Raw genomic sequence first — 26,365 nt, 5'->3', positions numbered from 1 at the left:
GTGTTACTTTGTCCTTGTCCTTGTAGCTTTTTCTCAAAAGTTTTTATGGCTGATGATGTCTACAAGGTAGACGAAACATGTCCCGATATAATTAAAAATCATGTAAATATTTAGTTAATAAAGAATCTTAGTATTGTAAAGGTGGAACATTTGACCTAACCTTCAACGTATAAGGCTATATGGTTATTATTATACAGGTAAGGGCATCCGAAATTCAAATTGTAGACAAATGATCTAGAATTGTTAAAGTGATCTCAGAAATAACCGGAGTATGAAAAAATTATTATGCTCTTGGTTCACATATGTGGCTTGGTATATATCGGTCAACAGTACTGTGTTCTTTATGTGTGTGCAGTCTTTCTGATAACCTATGTAGTCATACCAGTTGTATGCATAAGTCTTTTCTGGTTTCACTAAGAGATGGTGCCAGTGAACAGTACGCAGCATATGAATTTGACACATACGGCAGTTTGTTCATCTGACATTAACCTACCAACACACACAAGTTGAGTCCGCCAAACACTAGCGTCTGTGTTGTATCGTTCAGTAATCATGTCGATGTTTGTGCCTGAAAAAGAACATTTGCGACATGTATTGCTTATTTAACACTAGGTCTACCGCAGCGGTCAAGATTACAGTTTTCAGTTCTGTTTTCTCTATCACTCTCATTATGCGGTTAGGACATATAAATCGTTTGGCAGATTTTAATGTTTTTAAGTGAACTTTTCAGCATATAGCTTCAAATACCTGTAACTCATTTCTAGTTGATGCAATGAGGCCATATATCTACTTTTACCGGACGGTCATTTTGACCGCTACTGTAGTAGCTATATATCAGACTTTTGTGGCACTCTTTAGAGTGAGATATCATTCTAACAGGCTGTAACTGTATATTTTATTACCTTAGTATTGAATAGAATGTATTGTTGTGCATCAATGGGGCAGCTATTGGCTATTTTCAAACAATGATTCAAGTACACTGACAGGAAAATATAGTCAGTATTTGTTCCGTAATGAAAGGTGTGCAATCATAATGAGCAGTCAATTGTCGTGTTCACTCGTTACGAACATTCAAACTAGATTTCCCAATTGTTTGTAATTACTCTGAAGAAACATTTTCTTGCATAGTCTGGTGGTGGATGCCGAAATTCTGAACCATTTACCTAATATTTCCCCATCGCAGTCGAGCAATGAAGCTGGAAATGATTTAGACCTCGATAATTGCGAAGACATGGAAAATGGAAATAGTTCGGATAGTGATCCTAGTTGCTTTGATCCTGTAAAATTGCGATGTGAAAATGAAAGTACACTGCAGCCTTTGATCTCAAGGATTAGGAAATTACCGGCAAATGGTGGCACACGCACACCAGCAAAAGAACTGACGACAAAGGTAAGCCTATTTGACATTAGTCATTTGGTATTTATGTAATTCTGCGCACAGTGTAAGTAAGTTTTGTTTTATATTTTGCAGTTGAAGGAAACATTTAGGCAGATAATGAAATCACTAACAAAGAGCACGATGTCAACTGCAAAAGGCCGAGCGTACGCTGTGGGAAGTCAACATATGGGCACAGTCAGCACGTGGCATTTGGCGAGGAAGATGTTGCTTTGGATGGAACAGTGTGGACTCGCGTTGATCTACAAAAACTGAGAGGCCATCGAGGACAGAAAAATATACTCAGGAAAATCCCAGGTCCCACAGGACATGCAAAACACCACATTGAAAAAACTTATCTCACTACTGCTTGGCGTCTTTTTCATTGTTGAATCCATGCTACACCACCACGAACGATGTACTGAGGTTAGACCCTGCAGAGTTCTGAACAGTCCTGAATGGACACTTTCTTTGGAAGATTTGGATGCTTTCATTGGTCTTTTATACGCATGCAGAACTTTCGGTGCTGACACGAATATTGTCGATCTGTGGTCACAGAAGTAGGATCCCGCAAATTTCTCCCAAACTGTGACACAAAACCATTTCCTGGAAATCATAAGGTTACTTTGATTCGATGAAAAATCTACCTGCAGGGATCGCCTGAAAACTGATGGATTTGCGCTTGTATCCGTTGTGTGGGACAAATTTATATCTAATTGTACTATTTACTACAGACCAGGTGAGAACATTACTGTAGATGAATAGCTCTTTCCATCGAAAACTAGAAGCCCATTTATGCAATATGTGGTCAATAAACTAGACATCTTTGCTATTAAATTTTGGTTGGCTGTCAATGTCGTAAACGGTTTTCCCTATTTTGGGAAAGATGAAATGGGACCTACAAATTGGACTCTTAGTGAACATGTAGTATTGCATCTTGCTGAGCCTTTCATCAATCAGGGAAGGAGTATTACGTGTGATAACTTCTTCACTTCACTGAAACTAGCAAAATCATTGAAGAAAAAGAACACAGGTATCGTAGGCACACTGACCCTTAGTAGGAGAGAAGTTCCTCCTTCTGTGAAGACCAGCAGTGACCCAACTACAGCACAGTAGTGTACAAAAATGAGGATGCAACTCTCATGTCCTACCAAGGTAAAAAGAGCAAGAATGTCCTCATTCTCAGTACATTACATACTGATGTAACTATCAACGAACAGCATCCGAAGAAAATTCTGAAACAGTCTCTTTCTATAATTCTACCAAATTTGGTGTTGACATAGTAGATCAAATGGACCGTAAGTACATGGTAAAATCGATGAGTTGGTGATGGCCAGTGCATGTCTTCTTCAACATACCAGATCGCGCTGGTATAAATGCTTATGCATTGTATAAGGCAACAGCCAGCAAGCATATACCGAGAAGGGTATTCCTGAGACAGCTGGTAACTGATCTAGCACATCCTTATGAGTATTCTTGGATTAGTAGGCCTGTCAACACCATCATCGTTGTTAGCTGCAACAACGAGGCCTCTGAAGAAAGTTCACATTGCAGACAGTGTCAGGTCGCAGTATGCAAAAGGAACAAAACAAAGGAAAGGTGTGCAGTGTATAGAAAACTGGTCTGTGGTAAGCAAAATGTGCGTGTACGGTGCGACAAATAAATTGAAAAGCAGAAAGTGACATTCATTCAGGTATGTATATAATGTAAGCTAAAGTGTATAAGAAAAATATTCTGCCTTAGTAGTGTATTTATTTATTCATTCATTCACAATAATGTTTACCAGTCCTACATGATCGTAATTAAAATAAATAGGCTCTATGATGTTTTTGTACTCAATTTCAACCCTTTTCTGGCACCAATATCTTCAAGAAATTAACATATGCTACTTACTATCGGTCAAAATGACTGCTTTGGTAAAAGTAGGTAGAAGGAATGTTTGGTAATCCTAGTGTTAATTAAAAAGAAATGGCTGTGAAAAGTTGTTGTTTGCTGGTAGAAACATATGGTGAACACGCTCCTTCGATTAAAACATGTGAGACTTGGTTTCGACAATTTAAACATGGTGGTTTCAATGTGAGCAATGTGACAAGCAATTGCAGGCATTACTGGATGATGACTCAACTTGAACTCAACAGCAGTTGGCACAAGAATTAAATGTGTCACAAGAAACAATCAGCAGACATTTACGAGCAATGGGGAAGATCAATAAACTCTGTAATGGATCCCACACAATTTGAATGAATGGCAAATGGAAAGTCACAAAGTCACTTGTGAAATGGTGCTTCAAACACCACAAAAGAAAATCATTTCTGTACTGAATTACGACGGATGATGAAAAAATGGATTTATTTTGAAAACCCAAAGCGGAGAAAATCATGGCTGTCATCTGGCGAAGCCGGTCCTTCAACATCAAGGCCAAATTGCTTCAGCAAGAAGACCATGCTTTGTGTCTGGTGGGACCAGAGCGGTATTGTGTATTATGAACTCTTGAAGCTTGGAAAAACCGTTAATGCACAACGCTATCGCCAACAAATGATTAATTTATATCACACATTGATCGAAAGACGACCAGAATGGGCCAGAAGACATGGCATAGTGATTTTGTTACACGACAATGGGCCGCCTCACACAGCAAAGCCAGTGAAAGACACCTTGAAATCGCTTAGATGGGACATCCTTCTGCACCTGCCGTACTGCCCCGACCTGGCACCATCTGACTATCACCTCTTCACATCAGTGGGGTACTCACTCACAGAGCATCACTTCAACAATTTTGAGGAAGTCAGAAAATGGCTTGATGAATGGTTTGCTATAAAAGACAAGCAGTTTTTCTGGTATGGTATTCATAACTTACCAATCTTGAGGAAGTTTGGAAAATGGCTCGACGAATGGTTTGCCTCAAAAGAGAAGCCACTTTTCTGGCATGGTAATCATAGCTTACCTGAAAGGTGGATGGAATGTGTAGAAGCTGATGGCCAATATTTTGAATAAACAAAAAATGAATTTCTCTTGAAAATTACGTTTTCTTTACCATCAAAACTGGCAAAAACTTATGCATACACCTGGTAGTATCTGAACTGGTGAGAAAATAATGATGGTACATAATCAAGTAATGAGAATTTAACTCTTCGTGATATTCATAAAATTGGATGAAGAAGCTGTTGTATGTCCGTCGCGCCCTTCTCGATCCGCCAGCCAGCTACACGCATGCCAGTGTGTTATTCTTTGAGCCTCGACGCGCAGCCCTCAGTGCGCGTGCCTGGAACGTTGTGTGTGCTATAAAAAGGAGCTCCTAGCCTGTCCAGGCCCACTGACCCCGGTGTCCAGCTCCAGAATACACCCTACGTCGAGCATGGAGGCTACTCCTCTTGAAAATGTGCTTCGGCCAGGTGGACTGAATTTCTGGCAGTAAGAGGTCTCACCTCGGGTCACCGCTCCTCTTGCTTGTTCCACTGTCCATGTCCAGTCTTACCATTATATGCCACTATCATTCCCTAGCTAATGCAAGCTCCCATTATCAACTTAGTTTCGCTAAGTAGGAACTCTTCAGTCATTGAACTTACGTTAATGAACCCAGACACTTCAACAAGGAAGGATTCTCTGAGATATTTACGTCAGTGCTTCAGATAGTTTTCGACTATCAAGAACTTTTCATGTCACAAGGACTATCTTTCCGAGATAGTAGTGAATGTGAATACTCCAACGTGTATATAGTGTACAAAAGACAGACTCTTTCTCCAAATTCATAGTTCATTTTGCTTCGAGATAACTTTCAGTTTTGTTAGTGTAAATATTGTAATTTTACATGTGAAGCAAATAAAGAAGTTGTGTTTTTGTAAACCCAACCTTGTTTACAACAGAAGCAATAGAAAAGGAGAACTGAGTGAGTTGGATGCACAGTTTGGGAGATGACAGCCCTGAAGATGGTTTTCCTTGGCTTCCCATTTTCACACCAAGCAAATGTTGGAGCTGTACTTCATTCAAGGACATGGTTGCTTCCTTCCTGGTCCTAGCCCTGTCCTATCCTATCATCACTGTAAGAGTAGTTTGTGTTGGTGTGACATAAAACAAGTAGGAAAAAAACAGGAAGGGAGACAAGGACAAACATGAAAATACAAAAGGACAAGGTCAGCATTCAAATCTTCGTACACTTATTATTTTATTTAGCGTATGGTTTTTAATACCGGGAGTGTCCAAGGGCACGTTCAGCTTTCCTGGTACAAGTTTTTCTATTCGACTGGCAACCTGCGCATCTAGGTGTGAGATAATGACGACAGTGAGGTAGGGAGAGGGTGAAACCTGGTGTTGGCACATATCCTACTCCTATTGCCATCTTGAGATAGATAGGTTCTCATTGGTCCCAATTTTTCTACATCTATTTCTTTTCAGCCCATGACGAGCTAACTTTCTGGTTCCCAGTGTCTGCAAGACAAAGCCTCTTGACCTTTATTCTTGGCTTTCCAGACTGGGGCCACTATCTCAATGTCAGATAGCTCCTCCATTGTAATCAATACGCAGTGAGGGGCCCATCTTGACAGATCTTCAGTCTTCATGTGGGAAGTGTGGAATTAAAGGAAAGCTGGATAAAAATAGCAAGAGGGAAATGACAGTAAATATAAAGATGAATACAGGTGGTAACAGACTAGGAAAACAGGATAGAAACAAAAGGAGAAAAGGAACCCTACAGGTCAATACAAGCAATGGAAAGGAACGAACAATTAGCATATCAAGCCATATGTATAGTACTCGGAACGTAAGGCTATGCTCTAAAATACAAATATGGCCACCCTATTCTTTTTCTTTAATGGCTCATGCTACCAACTTGACAAGTTACTTATTAAAATCACGGTACATAAATATCAACAAACTAACCTCAATGTATCAATAATGGAGGTTCTCTTACCAAAGTAAAATGATCAATCAAGATATTCATAATGAATTTGGTTTTCAAGCTCAGTGAAGAATTATGGAAATAAACTCTCTCTCACCCTCACTGAATTTGATGTTATATATTTCTGCCTTTACTTTGATACACGCATTACTATAACCGTAGTCTTCGGTGTTTCCCTTATATGAATAAATTCATCTCCTTTTTTGAAATTTGCTATTACTTGTCAGACTGAAGTGAAACCATGCTGTAATAATACACACAAGCAATGTACATATGCCATAAGTCAATAAAAATACACAAAGGCTAAGTCTGCAAACCATACCAAAGTCGTGACAAGACAAGGTTAGGTTATGTTGATAACGAAATTTCTTTCCAATGCAACTGAACTGATCTTTATAAAGGAGGTAACGTTGCTTTCCTTTTTGGAGGAGTTCTTACATATTTTTCTTGTTTTCTATACATCCTAGTTGAATTCTATATATATAAAATGGATGAAATAAGACCGTATTAATAAAATGTTGCGTTCATAATTTAACACCAACTACTTTATTAAATGCATTATTTGAACATGCCACAACTCTACTTACCTAGTATTACCTAACCTAGTATTACCTAAAGAGATTTACAATCATACAGAAAAAAAAAAATGCTTTATTTGCTTCCGCAAATGTAGCACTAGTGATTTTCACAATACAGCAGTGGTAGTACATATCGGTACTTATAATCTCACAGGTCACGAAAAAATCATTACTACGAAGTGCCAACCTGCAAGATTGACAGCAACTGTAAGACGTTATATCAGCAAGTAGCGACCCTGAACTGTATGATTAGTGACACTGAATCAAACCCAACAGTTAGAAAATTACTATAAATCACTACATTCAGTATTAACAGGGGAGAAAGCGTAAGGTTGTTCCCTTAGTGTATAAGCTTACATGGAAGGGACTATAGAAAGACTTCTAGTATTGGAGGGAAGTTTGGGGGATAGTAATGGTATATGGAGACCAATACTTCAATATGGCAAATGGACTTGAGTAGAATAAGGTGAAATATTTATGTAAATATGATGAGTTAGAATAGGATAGAGTTACATGGTGGGTGCCAATGGCTGTAGCCGTGTTGATCCACCGGATCCCGTGAAATCTCCGAAATTAACATTGGGCGTGGTCAAGATTTGGATGGGTTGCCAAGCGCTGTTGCTGGGGGGTAAGGGAATGGAGAAGCGGAAAGGAACTGGCCACCCTACCATACGTAAACTCCGGCTCACCTCTGCGGAGGTTCGGACCTTCCTTCGGGCAGAATACACCTTTACCCTTACCTCTTACATATTATTATTATTTTACCTCTTACATAGTGGGCTGTATCAAACCAGTCCTTGGATTGATGAGACAGAGACAGATGGACAAAATATTTTTAAAGGGATATTTATTCTCAAATTTCAGAACATGTTATGCCTATCTTAGTCTTCCTAACTTCAATAATTTTACTACCTTGGGTTCCTTGTAAAGACCATTAAATGTTTTCTTGTCCTAATCACAATACAACAGGTTGAACAGTTGCACAAATCTCTGATTTTTGTCATTCCATAATTTCTTGAAGGAGCTTGAAAATAATGCAGGCACACTAACGAGGGAAGTACCCCGGCTCGAACAGCTAAAACCGACAGAAAGTGGACTTAAAGTATGCAGTTGTACCTATGTCAATAGCTATCAAGGCCATTCATCTGTAAACGTACGTGTTCGGTCGCCAGCGCCTTCTGACAGTCAGCGTACAGGCCGCGCTGCATTGAAGCTGTACACGCACTGCCTGTTAGTCAGTTGCAGTGTGCTGTAGTATAGTGCACACACAAATGTCTGACATGAGTAGCTGGAAGCCAATCAACCCTGTGAATGTTGTGAAGTTGCTGCGCGAAAAGGTATGCCGACGCTACACACTGGATAGTGAAGATGTAAGTGGAGTGGAGGATGGGCCATTTGCATGCATGTTATATGATATCATAGCGCAAAAATACAATGGATCTGTAACAGAAGTACATACCGACACATTGGAGAGTAATGGTGACTGTGAGGCGGATGGCATAGAAGAAGCAGCACATGAGTATGAGGGTTCCAACCGTACCGACAATCCAGCAACGGAAGGAACTACACGTGACAGTGATTTGGTTCCTTCACCCCAAAAAAGTGTACGAACAAGTGTGATATGGAGTATTGGTGACCGAACATTGGACATCATTTATGAGGATTATTATAATCGCGGTTACAATTCGTATCAGAAACTAATGAAGCGTTATAGCTGAAAAAGGCAAGACCCAGGTCTGTTCAAGGGAAACAAAACATTAAAATTGAAGGCTTTAAAAGAGTCTGTAAAAGCAGAATTTCACAGAGCTAGAGATAATGGATCAGTGGTCCACTACTGGCACATTCAAGTGTGGGCTCTGGAGGCCGCTAGAGCAGTTTTTTTGGGACAATTTTAAAGCTTCATTGCATTTTGTTAGGGCCTTCAAAGACGAATATAATATTTCGTCCAGACATATCACTATGTTCATGGCTCGCAGAGATTGAAGAAGAGCATGTTATTATACAAACAGCAGAAACATTTGTGGCAGATGTGAACATGTTCATTCAAGACGGGAATATAATGAAGGAATGCGGATGGTATAGTGATCACAGTCAAATTTTTTATGAACTAACGTCTTCTGCAACACTTTCAAACAGAGGGGAAAATCAACCATCGGTCTGGTACAGTCTGTGCATAGTTCTGCGCATAGTTACACAATTGATGTGGCTGTGTCCATGAATGGGAAATTAACGAACAAGCTTTACATATGTCTGCAGGGAAAGGATGGAACGTTTGGTCCACAGGTTGCAAAGAAACTGACAGCAATGTGTCCACGGATCATCCATGTTGAAGTGAATAAAAGTGGAAAAAAGACTAAAGCACATATGAAGAGCTTCTTTAATTTGGTCTTTGCTGAACATGTTGGTGAGAGATACACATTGTATCGACTAGGTGGAAAATAAATAAATACTTAATTGTGAATATACAGACCTATGTTAACATATGCGTGGCAAGGAGCAGGTTATGATATGGATGTTCCTATTGCTTCGTTTGATAATGTGATCACCGTGGCATTTGAGTTTGGACTATTGCAATGCGGGAACATTGTAAATAATGTAGTTTGTCTACATGTTGCCCTCGTTAAGTGTGCATACTGTTCCATTCCGCTGTGTTTTAATCACTTCATTGAAACTCCACATTTATACTTCGACGTCGAATAAAGGACAACACAGTATCTTCTATTGTGGGAAAGATGACTATGTCAACACGGTACTGCATGTGTTAAGAGTACTTGTTGCAAGCACGTGTTCAACCTTTTGCCAGATGGTACTGCACCACATCTGTTTCTTGTTACTATAATGGTCCGAAGTGCCTGTTGCATGGTAGTTTCTGCTGCGAATTGTGTTTCTGCAATCTTTGTACGCCGTAACTTCCAAACATTGATTATACACGAATGCGGGGTTTTACAGATAAATGTTCTTGATGGGTAGTAGAACTGACATATCTTCGTACGTTAACCACACTTCCAGTCGGTTTTAGCCGTTCGAGCTGGGGTACTTCCCTCGTAAGTAGTAACAACTTTCAATTGCTCAATAAGTCGTACTTCAATGAACAGTGATATCTGACTAAAAAAAGTACAGAGATGAAGATAATTATATATGAACAAACAAACCCCATGGTGCTACAACCCTCATGGGCCTTGGCCTATCGAGCGACCGCTGCTCAGCCCGAAGGCTTGCAACTTACAAGGTGTGCTAGGTCTGCAAGACAAAGCCTCTTGACCTTTATTCTTGGCTTTCCAGACTGGGGCCACTATCTCACTGTCAGATAGCTCCTCCATTGTAATCATTCAGGCTGAGTGGACTTTGAACCAGCCCTCAGATCCAGGTAAAAATCCCTGACCTGACTGGGAATTGAACCCAGGGCCTCCAGGTAAGAGGCAGGCCTAGACCACGGATCAGTGATTACATACAAAGGAAAATCAAAAAGTAATTGAGTACATTTTTACTTTTATTTTTATAGTGGAAACCAATTCTCTTAGGTTATCTTTTGAGTTAATCTGCAATTGTGAGGTTCTTCAGTCTGTTGAAAAATTAATTCAGGATAAAATTAATTTACAAAATACCTGAAAGGGAAAACATTAAATAACAGATTTATCTGAAAAGAGATAACCTCGTAATCTTTAGGCCTTTGCGCTGAGCGGCGGTGCTTAGTAGACCAAGGCCCATGGGGTTTGTTTGTTCATATATATTAATCTTTATCAGGTATGATCTGTTATTTGATGTTTTCTCTTTCAGGTACTGTATTTTGTAAATATATTTGATCATGAATTATTTTTCGACAGACTAAAGAACTCACAGTTATAGATTATTTTTTTACAGCAAATGGAAATGTATTCACAGAAACTGAAATATACATTAGAATGGTCGAACATTATTCTACTTTTCCACATCGCATCTATTTGTTATGTTTTTTTCTGCTATTATGTTGTTATGAACTGTTAGTATGTTGGTGTCAACTGTGACTAGGTTATTACAGTACTCTGCCAGCATGTGGTGACAGTTTGTTAGGCCGAGGCTACGGTTCAAAGACAGAGTACAGGTTTAACATCAATATTACTGATAATAATAATAACAACAACAACAATAATAACTAAACACGTTTGTGCGCAGTGGAATATAGCCCAGAGGGATCCGGGATGTAGGGGATGGTAACAAGATATACAATGAAACGAAAAGATAATTTTGATAATGTTAACAACCACCTTTTACTAGAATAGATATACGTATGTGTACACAACTGACCGGTGGGTACAAAGCATAACAAATATAATTTGATAGACAACTGAGACAAATATTGAAAGTGATATAAAGTGTGTTTACTATAAATACTTTATATAGTTAATCCAGATCCTTAGATGTACAAACACTTATGCCAAATCATTAACAAATGTCATAAATTTAACTGAATAAGTAACCCAATTCAACAGAATCAACAGTGAGATTGATCAAAACAGCAGTTAAGTTCTTTACAAGTCAGTCCTGAATTTTAATACCTAATACCATACAATCGTACAAAATTCCAAACAAGATGAGGGGTGGAGAGGGGACGGGAATGAGGAAACCCAGAGACACAACTGACGCCAAAAGGTTCTAACAGGAGTAACAGTAGACACATGAAGATTGAATTTGCTTGAAGAGTGAAGTAGTTCAAAATACGGTAAAGAGTATAAGTCCCAGGTTGCATCAAGGATCATTAGCCAAAAACACAAATGAATTTTAGTGCCATGTAATTGCGTGACTCTTTCAACTCCGTCATTACTTAGCAAGATGAATGCGACTATATTTTACATGGCTTGTTGTCTATGTCTCTCCTGAAACCAAAACAGCAACAGTTGAAGGGACTAGAGAACCAGCTCTGTCCAGTGTGGTGTGCTCGCACATCCAGTGGGGGAACGGCCTCTTGTTCAGCCTGCCCAGCTGGGCAAGGTGAGGCGTATTTATATGATCGACAGTTCATTCAAGAATGTGTGAGACATTAGAGCGACGTCAGGTGAGCGGGAGAGTCAACTGATCGTTCAAAATGGCGGAGAACAAGGCCGGTGAATGGTAGTGTGATACGAAGGGCCGGTACATAAGGTAAGTTCGAGGCACAACAGTACACATTCACCTTTATATAATACATTTATCCTACCGTTACACCAATTTTTTTATTCCCATTAATCGTTTGGCTGGATGTGTAATGATCTAGTTTGGCACAACATCCGGTAGCATTTACAGTTGCACATTTTATCACAAAATCTTGCCTCCACTGCATCAATGTTGGTCTCTGTGTGGGATATATGAGGCCATCAAAAACGGGGTTCACAATAGATCAAGTGATTTCTGTCCCTTAGACCACAGAAACCGAATCACACTCTGTAGCTCAACTTTGTCGAACATCTCTAGTATTACAAGTCATTAATCTCATTTTTGGTCCGTATTGACAGTAGTGATACATACAATTTACAAAATATACATTTAATGTTAACCTAGTCAGTACTTACAATACCACATTTTGTGGTTAAATATTTATAAATGATAGAAAGGTTGTGAACATGGTTCCTCTTTGACCTTTACTTCCAAGTCCATTTTAAATAGCGTGTGAAGGTATACACGGTTTTGGGATGTAGATTACTTCCACAGACCTTACACTTATTTCCTATCACGTAAAGTATGGTATAAAGTTCCTCATGGAGATGTACAAGACTGAGACTCCTTTGGACACTGTGTAAAACGTGAGGAACTGCAATTACCTGATGTAGAACATCTTAAGAGAAACAGCACAATCCACAGTATAGCTGCAATTTTGAAGTAACTGCCTCTTGGCGTATGCGAGTTGTACACACCTGCAGTCTCATGGAAAGATGGCAAAATACGTGTACCTCCAAATGTATATTTCAGATTTTGTGAATTCATTTCTGTTTTGCATAAATGTGTACTCAATTACTTTTTGATTTTCTCTTGTATATAATATAGGTTATGGTTCTGTAATGATCCACTGTGGCACAATATGCAGTAGTATTTACAATTACTCTTTTTACTGCAAAGTCATTAAGAATGACACCCTGTCCCCACAAAATCAACATTGCTCTATGTGTGGGCTGTGTGAAGCCATTCAGAACAGGATTCTTCCAATCAGCATAGATGGGCAGATGGATGGATTGTAAACTAATGCGGATATATGAAGCCTTTTCAGAATGTAACCAAACTTTTAAAATACCATGTGAATATGAAATCTTAATGGTTTTCTGTTAGTGGATCTGTATAATTATATCCTTCATAAGTAACTAGCCATTGCTGCGTATTTCTGAAACAGTTATCACTCAGCAGCTGTTAGTTTGCAAGTATGTTGAGTATGTGTTACATTTGTCAAGGGGTCTGAATATTATGAGCAGCTTATCAACATTCACTTCTGCTTCAGACTGCGGAAAATGATGATGGGGACATGCAGTGGTGTGGAAAAATATCTTTAAGACAGGTCAGTTCGAACTTGAAATTGTTGTTGAAGGTCTTTTTGACAACAATGCTCTAGTGTACCATGAACTCCTACCAGGAGTCATTTGGTGAACCATTATTATCTTGAAGTCTTGAGAGTTTTGAGATAAAATATCAAGAGAAAAAGACCAGACTTGTGGAGAAATTACTCCTGAAGCCTCAACAATGAGGGCATACCATTTTACGCTTTGCTGTTGATTTATGAATTTTTGATGACACGAAGACAGTTATTCTTCCACATACCTTACTCATGTGAATTAGCCCTGGCAAACTCTTTTCTATTCTCCAATCTGAAAGTTACTTTAAAGCAAAACTATTTCAGTTAGCAGAATATATCAAACTGAAATCCTAGGTTGAACTGTGCACGATCCCCCAGTTGACTTCCAGGACTGCTTCCACTAGTGGAAATGACATTTAGGAACATTGTAGAGGAGGGGAGGCTGCTTTGAAAGAGATAAAGGCTATAGGTTAGCCCTTTAAAAGTTATTTTTTAAAGTTTGGTTATTTTTTTAACAGGTTTCATATTACTGGAAAAATAAGAAATGAAATAGACATGATAGTGTATAGGCTCTATCGTCAGGTCATGATGTCATGTTCCAAGATGCTCGAGCTCTTACCCACACTAGACACTACTCAGGTCCAGGATTATATGGGAAACTGTGGAAATACGTAGAAATCCTAACAATTTCAACAGGGACACTGACTATCAATTAAGTAATACCTGGTTGCCAGCCATTAAGAATTTACGTAGGTAGTTCCCTTCCCTGTCCCTTCACTATTGTTATGTCATCTTGGTGTTTTCCAAATTTGTACGTTCCTCATCGCCAGATGTTTCATTCCAGGCTTATGTCTATGTCTTACACCTGCCATATGTTACGCAAACACGATATGTGGACCGCTTAGTCTGATTGTGATGGTTCGGTCAGCTTCCGCTTCGAACGCTAGCGTTGTGCCACGTCCTGAGGGCCATCTGGTGGCGAATGAATGTACCATTTCCACTTCTATTATAACGTTCCGAAATTCAAAGTGTCATTGTTTAAGAAGCTTTTCTCGTGGACAGACGAGATTTCTTCTGAGGACGCAGAGCACAATTTTCTGCAAAACGTTAAGAATTTCACCTTATTTTCTTGACGCGGCATAAGCCCAAAAGCCTATACACTATCATGTCTATAAGTACGAGCCGTGAAAGCATTAATGGCAACAAGAAATGAAATAGTAAGAAGGTTTATGATGATTGATTCAAAATGCTGGTTTAAAATATTGTCATGCTATGTATGGTCCAGGTATAACTTTTATGTTCTTTTTCACAGTATCCTGATGGAATCATCGAAGGAAAGTACAAAATTGTTGGTATTCGTGACTTAACAAATGGCTTTGACTCAACACAGCCTGATCAGAAGGCTATCCTGCCAGTGTCTTCCTCGAGTCAGATGGTGACATTCACGTTCAACAATGGCTTGGTGGCCACCTTACGTACCAGTGGCACAGAGCCAAAAATTAAGTACTACACTGAATTGTGTGCTTCCCCAGAAGAACAGTAAGTAAAGATGTTCATGTGAACTTGCCTCATCTTGTTCATCATATAACATTTAATGTTCTATTCTTTACATAATACAGTATAGTGTACTTGTTCAATATTAAGAGGAACAGTCTACAAAAATTTTACTGTTAGTTGCTAGAATCTTTGGCCATGTATAAAGGTAGACAACTGTTATACAGGGTTTCCATAAAAGAACTCCAGGGTTTAAAAATTCATATCTTAATAACTGTAGAAGATTGCAAAATGTAGTTAATTTCTCTGAAACGAGTAGCTCATCAAGTTTTACTCATACCAATTGGGAATGTTTTCATCAACAGTTGGCAGCGCTGCGGAGCGTTGACCTTGAAACAATGTAGCGGCAATCAGTGCTGTCTGGATTGCCGCGCTATGGCGACGCCGCAACAAAAGGTTCAATGTGTTATTTGGCTAATAGAAACTCATTCTGTTGTTACGGTACAAAGAAACTTTCAACGTAATTATGGTGTTGACCCGCCTACGGATAAAACCATTCACCAATGGTTAAGTGCTTTCAAACAAACTGGAAACAAAAGTCGCCGGGTAGGCCGTGTGTGTCACAAGAGAATGTGGACAGAATCCGAGCTTCATGCCTTCGAAGCCCTAAGAAATCACTGACAAGATGCAGTCTGGAGTTACCAAGATCAACAGTATTCATAAGGTAGTTCATAAAAGACTTAATTTAACTGCTTACAAACTTCAACTGTTACACCACATTAAACCGACAGACAAGATTAAGAGATTTGACTTTTCTTTTTCTATGCTAAACGAAATTGATTAAAATAACGATTTTTAAAAAAATGTTATTTTTAGTGATGAAGCGACTTTTCATGTGAAAAGGTCTGTAAACAGACATACCGTAATTGCAGAATTTGGGGATCAGAGCCGCCCCATGAGTTCGTAGAGTATGAACGTGACACACCGAAAGTGAATGTTTGGTGTGGTCTTATGCATGATAGAGTAATAGGTCCCTTCATTTTTGTTGAAAGAAATATCAATGGTGATGTCTATTGTGACATGTTAGAGGAATATGTTTTTCCTCAGTTAGATGACTTCAAACAAGATGGGGCACCGCCACACTTCAGTTTGCGTGTGCGTGAGGCACTTGACGCTCGACTCGGCAACAGATGGATTGGAAGGGAAGGACCTATTCAATGGCCTCCAAGGAGCCCTGATATGACTCCATTGGACTTTTTCTTCTGGGGGAATATCAAGAATCTTGTGTATACGGTGAAAATTTGTGAAGTTGGCCATCTCAGGGAACGAATAATCAATTGTGTGGCAGCCGTCCCCCCAGACATGCTGGTCAGGACATGGGAAGAGGTGGAATACTGTTACGATGTGTGCCGTGCCACTAAAGTGGCTCATATTGAACTTTATTAAATTGTTTAAAAAAACTTGAAAATGCAACCATTCCAACCATGTATTAAACATTAATATAAGCAGTTGATTGGGTCAAAATGCTAGACCTAGAGTTATAGTATTGTATGGACTTGTGACTACGCGCATTTATCCTAAACTATATGGATGTGTGTACATAGATTCATCATACGATAAATAAATAACTTCATTACAATATTTTGCCTCAAAACCCTGGAATTCTTTTATGGAAACCCTGTATTGCACGCTGTGCTTTACTCGTGCTATGATGAGAGTGTGGTGTTGCTCAAACGGAAAACACTGCCCGAGCTTTTACCAGCAATACATCATATGCCCAACCACACTCCAAACTGCACGTAGTCCACTGATGGAAGCCTGTAAACAGCCCCCCCCCCCGGAGATTGTATGACCTCTCTAGCATGACCACAGAATCCAGCAACTGACAGTAAGTTGGCTTCATCAAACAGACTTTTCATCTTAAATAGAACGGCATTCGTCACACTTCAGCACAAGCAAGCATATAGTTTTACATGACTTGAATTGTTTTAAGCAAACAAATGATGCATGCTCTTGTTGGATGGAAGCCACTAAACGATAGAATCATTACTGCAAGCATTTCAACTGGTCATACCTAGATTACAGTTGTCCAAGTCTGTGCACTGACAGAGAGTGCTGATGATACTCTAAAGGATGACTTTTATGGTCATCTCTAGGACAGCCTTGATGTGACACCATGGCAAGACCTCACGATTGTCCTTGGTGATTTTCAAACACAGTTTAGTGGTGATTTATGTTGATTGGAAAAAAGGAATTGAACCATTCACATTATGTACCTAAGTGGCAATGATGAATACCTGGCCTCGTTCTCTGAATACAATGACATCTGTGTTGGAAACACCTTTCTTCAGAATTGTGAAATATGTAAGATGTCTTGGAGGTCTCCATATGGTCAATCCTTCAATGAGATTGACCACACCTGCATTAGCTGCAGATGGTGAACTTCCCTCCGCATTGCCAGGTTAGGCTATAGCAGGTAATGAATGTTGGCTTAGATCATAATCTCATAAGGTCGGGCCTCAGACCATATAGACTTAACGCTTTAACCTTTTGAACTCCATTACCCTTAGCGTATGCTTCCTGCTCCACTCCTAATTAATATCTGCACTATGAACAGCTGTAGGATGTGAACAATCCAAAAGAATCTAACACAAAATATAAGTATGTTACATGAATGTATTTACAATTAGGCACACAAAATACATTAAACCTTGTAGGTTTTCACTGTGTGGTACTTTTCAAAACAGTTTTCTGGGTGGAGACCGGGAAGCAGAAGCCATGTTTACATTCAAACAACATCTGTGAACTTACATAAACATTTAAGAATAACAGAGCTTAAAAAAGTTACCACAATTCCCGCGAACTATTGTAAATAGGAAAATGTGTTCTCTCAGAAACCTTTAGATAGCTCTAGAATACCAGAACACGGCACAGTCGTCATATGAGTGCTGAAAGTACGAGATATTGTCATGTCGAGTGGAGCTCGACATCGGAGCGCAAGTCTAATATTTTAATGTTGAACCGCACTCGACATAGGAGTGCAAAAGGTTAATGATCATAGCCAGCAGACAGAATCAGGTAGTTTGTAAATTTATTTATTCAAAATTAGTTTTGACAGACTGAAGAACCTGACAGTTATAAATCCATTCAATATGACAGGACAAGCATCAGCAGAGGTTCATTCTAAATGTTTGGGTTGGAATAATTCATATTCATCTTATTGGTCCTTATTTCGCACATCAACACCTGACAGAAGCCAGATATCGGCAGTTTTTCCAAAAGGAATTGCATCCTTTAAAACGATGTATATTACCCGCCAAATATGGTACCTGGGTGATGGTGCTCTAGTTCATTTCAACCTGACTGTTTATCATCATTAGAACTTCTGTTTTCCGCAAAGATCAGATCCATTAACTCTATCTCTGAGGAATTTGGAGTCCATAGTTCCGCAGCTCTTGTACCCAATATTGACACTCGGAGAGCATATTATCCTGAATGGATTCAAACAAACACAAAACACTGAAGGCATGTTTAACAGAGAATGGAATGCTGACTCTGGAGATGCATTGATGCAGGAGGAGGCCATTTTGAGCCATTTTTGTAATGCTTCTTTTTTTTTTGGCAACAACTCACTTAATGTAATAACTTTTATTATTATCTTGTTAATCTAAAACTGTGAGGTTTTTCAGCCTGTTGGAACTAATGCAGGATAAATAAAATTAGAAAATACCTGGAAAAGAAAACATTTAATTAAAAACCAAATTATATGTTTTGTTCTAGAAAGAACATCATCAAAATCTATCGAGTCACACTTTTAATTAATATTGCTATTTATTTTATTTCATCAATTGATGAATAAGTTTAAAAGCATTTATGTAAAAATTCTGTGTACATCTTTCTAATGATATGTTTGAACTTAAATTGATGATGTTCTCCTCCTGCGCTTCCTCTTTCCAATTCCTGTTGCTCCATCTTTCTACACTGACCTGACATTGTGTTTATCCTATTGTGTTCCTGTTTCTCTGTCTATGACTTAAAAATACTAAATGTGAGTGTGTTATTCTTGTATATTTGAAATCTTTAGTATTTCATGGCCAGAAATATTAATTTCAGGCAAGAAATCAGTACAGCCCTCAGAACCACCCAGTACCTGCTTACCCACTCTCTCATTGGTCACATCCATTAGATGCCATAACACATGCACACATTTGAAGAGTGAGGGGAGGTGGAGAATACGGGATATCTAGTATGAATAAAACACACACGGAGGGGAAGGCACTTTCTTCCCCGCCTGTGCTCACGTCCCCTTGGCTTGTCAATGAAGAGAGAGGGGAGCGAGGGAAGGAACCACACGGCTCCTTGAAGGCAACAGACGTATTGTATATGTCAACTCGTTGAGGGTCAAATTCGCCAGTTTCTTTGTAATTCTTGTGTGCGAAGGCTGGCTGAAATGTTAGCGGTCTCGATCAGTCAGTTAAACATATAAGATATGTAAATATGCTATATGCTAAACTTAATGATAGCATGGGTTCGTGTGAACGCGTGAATAATAATATCATATTTTTCCTCAACAACCAAAGTAAAAATAAAAGTAATAATAATTATGATCATCAGAGAGGCAATGGTGTTTGGAAAACCGTTCCTATGGAGTTATTGTCAGCACTGATCGAACACTTGAATGCCATATGTACTGGGGTGGGCTTGCATCGTGCACATTTCTTCGCAATTAAATTACAGTTAATTAATTGTTGTTCTTGATTAGGAGCAGCCAGTATAGCCAGAATGTTTAACCATAGAAACATCTTAATTATCTCCCGAGAAGATGGAGTTGGGAATGACCTCTGAGTGCATAACGTGACAGGCCACACCTCCTGGAAGACGAACACATATGATGTTGCCACGCTTACTTCCCCTTCGTCTTCAGGGTTGGCCAAAATTTATGCCAAAACTTTACCTCTTTTCTTTTGTACCTGGAATTCTTGTGATCACGAGTATACATGTAAATATTTCCACTGCGGCCACTGTATATGTTTTTCATTGCTTTGTCTAATTTTATAATTTGTTTGCTTATTAGGAATGAAGAAGTATTAAGCACAACACTAAATGAGATGGTGGAGGCCATTGTTCAAGAATTTCTTCAGCCAGAAGTAAATGGTCTTATACCAAGAAGCTCATAGGTATGAATGTTCAATGAAAAGCATGTGTTTCATATTCATGATGCTCATCTACACAAGTATGGGATTAGACTTTATAATGTGAACTTTAATAAATGAACATACTACATTTTACATTTGAAACCATTTACCAGACTGCCATGTTCAAATATTTGTGCTGTTCTGAATTGAACAATTAGAATGTAGTAGTCATTACCAGAAAAACCTTAGGTTAAATACTTTCCTTTTAATTTATAGACTGTTTATAAAAAAATTGTGCCAGCACTGAGAGAAACCTGTTATATTTAAGTTGAGGGTGCCAGGGGATAGCTTTAAATTGTGTATCATCTGTGAAGTTCAAATTATTTTGTTTTTTATATATTACTGATTATCTACTTAATATATACCAGTAAGTGGTGATAAATATCCTATTCAAATTTAGGGTTTCTTTACATACAGTGTTTGTCATACTCTAATGAAAGAAAAGAAAGATCAGCTTGAATTCCTTCCTTTTGCTTATAATATCCAGGTATTTAAAACATTTTGGTATCAAGGGTATAAATATGAGTTCAGAAACCTTGAAAGCACAAAAGTTTTTTGGTATCCAGGATATAAAAATTAGTTCACAAAAGGCCATACATTGTATTTTTCTCATAGGAATGATTATACTTTAGAGTGAATTTTCTCACTATAATGTATATTACATTAAGCTTTAACTGGACTGTTCAGCAAATAACTTGTTGTTATTACTATTAAGCTCATTTAGGACTACGCAGAGTACGTATAGACATTTGTTTTCCTTTCTTTCTGCCATATTTCTCTTACTCTTTTTAGGCTCCTTTTCTCTCCTTAGTCCAAGTTGTTATGGTCATATTCTTCATTGTGTCCTCTTGGTCAGCTTGCCACTTGTGAATTTTGGATCTAAATATTTCCTTGTTTTGGATGTCTTCTTGTGCAATTCCTGTCTATATAAGGTGGTTTTTGATTTTACTGATCCATTTCATGGTGTCCGTTTCTTCTTTACTCCTGGTTTTCATAAAATCAACTTTTTTTGTGAATCTTGTTAGGATTCATTCTTTTGATATATCTGTCAAATTTTAACCTGTGTTTTCTAATTTAATTGTAAGTTTTTGTTTATTGATTGTTTCTGAGTCTGTATTGTTTGCCTGAGAGTTTTGAACCTAGAATTTTCCTTATGATTTTACGCTCTTCTTCTTCATTGTCTTAATTGCCTTCTTTCCTGTTTGAAACGGGTGTTTCCAACTATTATTATTAAGTGTAAAGGCATTTATGTGACTGGACTAGTGACTAGAGAGGGACTAGCAAGAGGAGTACTTCATTAACATAAGTTCAAACATTTCACAGTTATTAGGAGGGTGCACACAGGGTAAGGAATTACCAGCATGGTGGTTCTGCAACATGGGCTATCAGAAGACTGCGTATGAATATTCATATTCGTGACTGGAACATCCAAACATTCCTGAAAGTTTTACTGTAAGGATTGTAGGAGTACCTACACTGTACCTATAAAGGTTTTGCTTCTAGACATTGGCAAAGGTAACTTTATTATTGTTGTTGATGGAGTGTTTCATATACCTGCTAGCACTAGTAAGAATGGATTAAAAATATACTTGTCATCATATACCATCCTGATTGTCTCTCTTAATACTGCTACTGAACAGACTACATACAGTATATGAAGCCTGTTCAGAAGATAGCCATTTGAAAATAACTCTTGAGGCAGCTTACCAGCAGCCTAATTAACTTTGTTCTCTTCAAAGTATTCCTCTCCTCTATTAATATAATGCTACCAACGTTGTTTCTGTACATAGAACCACTTGTTGTAGGCAATATAGGGAGTTGCACACAGTTCCGTCTGTGATGTCACTTTGATTCTTCAGTCGACTGAGATCATCGATTTCAGTTTGGGGAATAGAAGAAAGTCTGGGTAGGATGGATGGAGCAGCATAGTCTCTTCATGTTCTCCAAAAATTCACGAACTGGTAGCAATGCCTTTGTTGTTGTATTGTTATGGTGGAGGCTCCACAAGTTCTTTCTCCAAAAGGCTGGTCCTTTTCTCCTGACATTTTCTCTCAAACATCTCAAGACATCAAGATAATACCAGTGGTTCATCATTTCATGGTGCAAAAACCTGTTGATGTAAAACTTTGCATCATCACCACCTTGATGTTCGACTTGATCTGCCGTGCTCTCTTTGCTCTCAACAAATTTTTCAACACCAATATGTGGCTACAAAAAATGTTTTTGCTGGTTTGGAGCAGAATGATATGCTGCTTGTAATATACAGACATTTCAAAAATTGCAACACATACTCAGCACACTCAAAAACTAACAGCTGCTGAGCAGTAACTAATTGTTTCAGAAGTGCCCGGCAAATGGCTAATTATACAGGATCTATAGGCTACTATTGTACAGTGTCACTTACCGGAAAGCGCTTCAAATGTTTGCGGTATTTTCAAAGTTTGGTTACTTTTTTGAACAGCACTCATATGTAGGCCTACATCAAATATGCTTGCAGCCATTAGGTTATGTTAAGCACATATAGTACATTGTAAACAGATGTTAAATTCAGAGCAAAAATGGCCAACTAATGGGATCTGAACCCTTAGCCTTAAGATTTTGCATCTGACGCTCTACTGATTCGCCTGTGGTGGCCTTGTGGCCTTGCTATTTGAACTCTGTTGCTAGGGCCATTTTTGCTCTGTATGTAACATTTCTTTGTCATTTACCATAAATAAATATGTTACATAACCTAATAGTTGGAAGTCTGTTTGAAGTACAGTACATAGTAATGCACTTGTGGAAGCCAAATGATCAGTAAGACTATGTATAGCCTTTGCATTAATTTGCAGTATATTGCTTAGGAAAAAAAAAAAAAAAAAGTTCCCGATAGGATACCAGCTCTAGCTATAGGAAGGATGAATATGTCTGTTCTTTCTGTGCAAGTCAAAATGTTGATGGTATGTGTTTTTAAAACTAATGGAGTACTGATGTAATAGATATATACAGTAAACTGTATTTAGTCGTGTAAGTTGTGCACCCTAATATTGGTTTCATTTTTGCAGGGGAGGGGGAGTAATGTTATAAACTAAAATAAATTAATATGTATTTTATTCATTATTTTTAATTTTACTGTAGTACAGTATAAATAATATTATCTAACCCTACATTTTCCAGTTATGTTTGTTCATTGATGGTGTAGTGATGTTTTGATACAAAGCGTACATTTTCTCTCAAACATCTAAAGACATCAAGATAATACCAGTGGTTAATCATTTCATGATGCACAAACCTGTTGATGTAAAAATTTGCATCACCACCACCTTGATATTCGACTTGATCTACCGTGCTCTCTTTGGTCTCAGCAAATTTTTCAACACCAATATGTGGCTACAATTTTTTGCAGCCATTAGGTTGTGTTAAGCACATATAGTACATTGTAAACAGATGTTAAATTCAGAGCAAAAACCAACTAATGGGAACCCTTAGCCTTAGCCTTAAGATTTTACTGGAGAAATATATGACATAATCATACACTTCTTCTTCTTCTTCTTCTTCTTCTTCTTTCTTCGTTATGCCCATTTACAGAGCGCGTTGGAACTTGTTAGCTTGATGATGATGGTTTTCCTTTCTTCTTTTTCTCCTCCCAAAATCTCTTCATGAACTCGCTATGCTGTTTCTTGCGTTCTTCCGTCCATTGTTTCCCTGTGGTTCTTTTAGCCTTTCCCGTGAACGTGTGCTTTGCAAACAGATTCCCAAAAGCCTTGCGATCCCTGATGACATCTTCTGTGATGTTCATTTCTTTTAAGTCCTGCTTTATTTCCTCAAACCAGCTTATTATACAACTAGTATAACCTTGGAAGATGATGTAATCTTCCAAACAGGTCCATGTTTGTAGGTTTTCTTTCTTTCTAGTTTTGAATATTCAATTCAAATTAAAGATAGTTTCTGCCAATGGCATAAATCCCTTTGCTCAGCTTCCTCTCATTTTCAGTTTTGCTTCCATGTTAAACAGTGTTATCTTTACCAGTTAAGGCTTTCATGGCTGCAAAAATATTACAGCAGTAGAACCAATAGCTGTCATTTTTCTCTTTATTACTTCATATTTTTAATCATTATTCACATATTTGAACTTTTCAATAGACAACACTTCACCGAACTGAGATCCCATAGTGTATGGAAATGTTACCATTAACAATGTTTGTCTAAAGAGCAATAATTTTCTATTGTCAGCTTAAGACAGTGTAATATTGTTTGATTTTAATGGATAATATGAACAATCAGTGATAATATAAGCAATCAAATAGGTGACAGAATCAATTATCTTGATTAATTCATATTGATTTCCTCTCATATGGAATGAATGTACGTTATTCTTAGACTGGATTTTTGGGGGAAGAAAATGTGCATAACATACTTGCGTAAATACAGTATTACAAATTGCGTGATGCTCAATATTTTACTGACCATCCTGACATAGTATTGTCAATGTGGTCAAATTAGAAAATATTCATTTTTATGTAAGCTTAGTATTATGAAATATTATTTAATAGTAACCAGCCGTGAAATTAACCTGTAAATTACAGAGTTCCTATTGCTGTAGAGAAACATGAAATAAAATTTCCTTTTTTTCTTCATGTACTATTTACATTCCCAAAAATTAAATTTAAATTTTGAAATAGAAATAATCAGAAGAAAATTGATGTTTCCTTCAAAAAAATGTATAATGCAAATTCCTGTAGTTCTGTTTAGCCCTTAACACACTGCCTTACTTAAATGGATTGATTGTACTTTTTTGAAGGCAACATCCTGCAGTGAGCCAGTTGTTTGAATGTACAATAAATTATTTTATTTCAATACAGATTTCCAGAGAACTGTATGAACTTGTAATTATTGTGTTATCTTACTTTAAATGAAAATAAAATAAAATGTATCAGTTATAGATTTTTGTGATTGTAAAAGTAATATAGACAGTAGTCCATATGAATTTTAGAATATTGCAGGTTTAATAATAGATATAATTAAATGCTTTATAATGCATTGCCAAGTCACTGTACTAAATTCACAAGACCACTCTTATTTATGTATGAGTCATGCTACTTATGTACTCTGTATTCAGTAAAATTTTACTATTAATATGAGGATAACATTTATGCATATTTAGAAGTCTTTAGTTTACTAGATCTCTAGATTATAATTTATTCTACTGGAAACCCAAAGTATGGGAAAAAATTATTCAGTTCACGTGCTATGTTATATATTCTTGCACATTTCTTTAAAACGGTATTTGTTCGGGGCGTCGACCTAGGAAGATCTTTTGCCCCTGCTTGCACCATATGTGAGGAACCTGCATGTATTTTGTAAATGGCGGAAGTGTAAAGTGTTGAATGTGAGGAAAGGAACATTAAGGATGACACTAAACACCCAGTCTCCAGACCAGGGATACTAATCATTTACAATTAAAAACCCCTGACCCGGCCAGGAATCGAACCCGGGGCCACCAGGTGACACGCGGATGCGTTGCCCCCCTACACCGCGAAGCCGGACTTCTTGCACATTACTATTTCTGCAAAAAATTATTATTTTTTTACAGCATACACAAACAGAGAGACTCTTAAAATAAAATGCATTTGATGAGCAGCATGACTTGTCTTTCTTTAACATCACAGTTATCATTTTTATAGTGAATTATGCTTAAAAATAACAAGGAAACCTGTGATTAGAAACTGAATTTATAAGCCTAACCAAACAGTAAATTAATAAAGCAAACAAAATTGAAAACGTACAACCTGTTTTCCAGTCTTTGACCGGGTCAGGGATGTAATAAATGAACCATATGTAGGCTATTATTACAATGGGGTCGCCACTCCCAAAGTGGCTATGAAATGATAATGGAGAGTATTTTGGAATGAAAGATGACCGGGAAAACCGGAGTACCCGGAGAAAAACCTGTCCCGCCTCCGCTTTGTCAGCACAAATCTCACATGGACTGATTGGGATTTGAACCACGGTATCCAGCGGTGAGAGGCCAACGCACTGCCGTCTGAGCCACGGAGGCTTTCTAAGAAAGCAAATATGCATGAAAAAAAAAAAGCCCTATAATGAGCAAAAACGAAACTTGAAAATATATATATATATATATATTTATTTTTTTTTTTTTTTTTTTTTGTGTGTGTGTAGAACTCTTACCTTATTCAAGGTTGTTACAGTATATCAGGAATGTCATCCTGTGATTTTCTTGTGTGAAGCTTGTGCACCTGTTAGTAAAGATAGATCTGTATAATGAAAATGTTCTTTTGGTGTTGTATGATGTCACAGGGGCATGTGAAAGCACTA

General features: G+C 37.9%; 1 protein-coding gene across 3 annotated transcripts in view; it reads left to right on the top strand.

Moving 5' to 3' along the window:
- Positions 1–26,365, top strand: part of Pgm2a (phosphoglucomutase 2) — a 192,279-nt gene that overhangs the window by 87,708 nt on the left and 78,206 nt on the right. For 2 of the 3 annotated variants that reach the window (XM_068229280.1, XM_068229279.1), the window contains exons 10-11: positions 14,674–14,900; positions 19,930–20,032. In XM_068229280.1, the coding sequence (XP_068085381.1) occupies positions 14,674–14,900; positions 19,930–20,032 (330 nt within the window). Of the gene's footprint in view, positions 1–14,673; positions 14,901–19,929; positions 26,013–26,365 lie in introns of those variants that run through there. The other variant, XM_068229281.1, reaches the window with a different exon arrangement.

The sequence above is a fragment of the Anabrus simplex genome, chromosome 9 (assembly GCF_040414725.1).
Source record: "Anabrus simplex isolate iqAnaSimp1 chromosome 9, ASM4041472v1, whole genome shotgun sequence".
In the NCBI taxonomy this organism is placed as follows: domain Eukaryota; kingdom Metazoa; phylum Arthropoda; class Insecta; order Orthoptera; family Tettigoniidae; genus Anabrus; species Anabrus simplex.
Note: the sequence above shows the minus strand (reverse complement) of the source record. Positions and strands in the feature narration are given on the sequence as shown.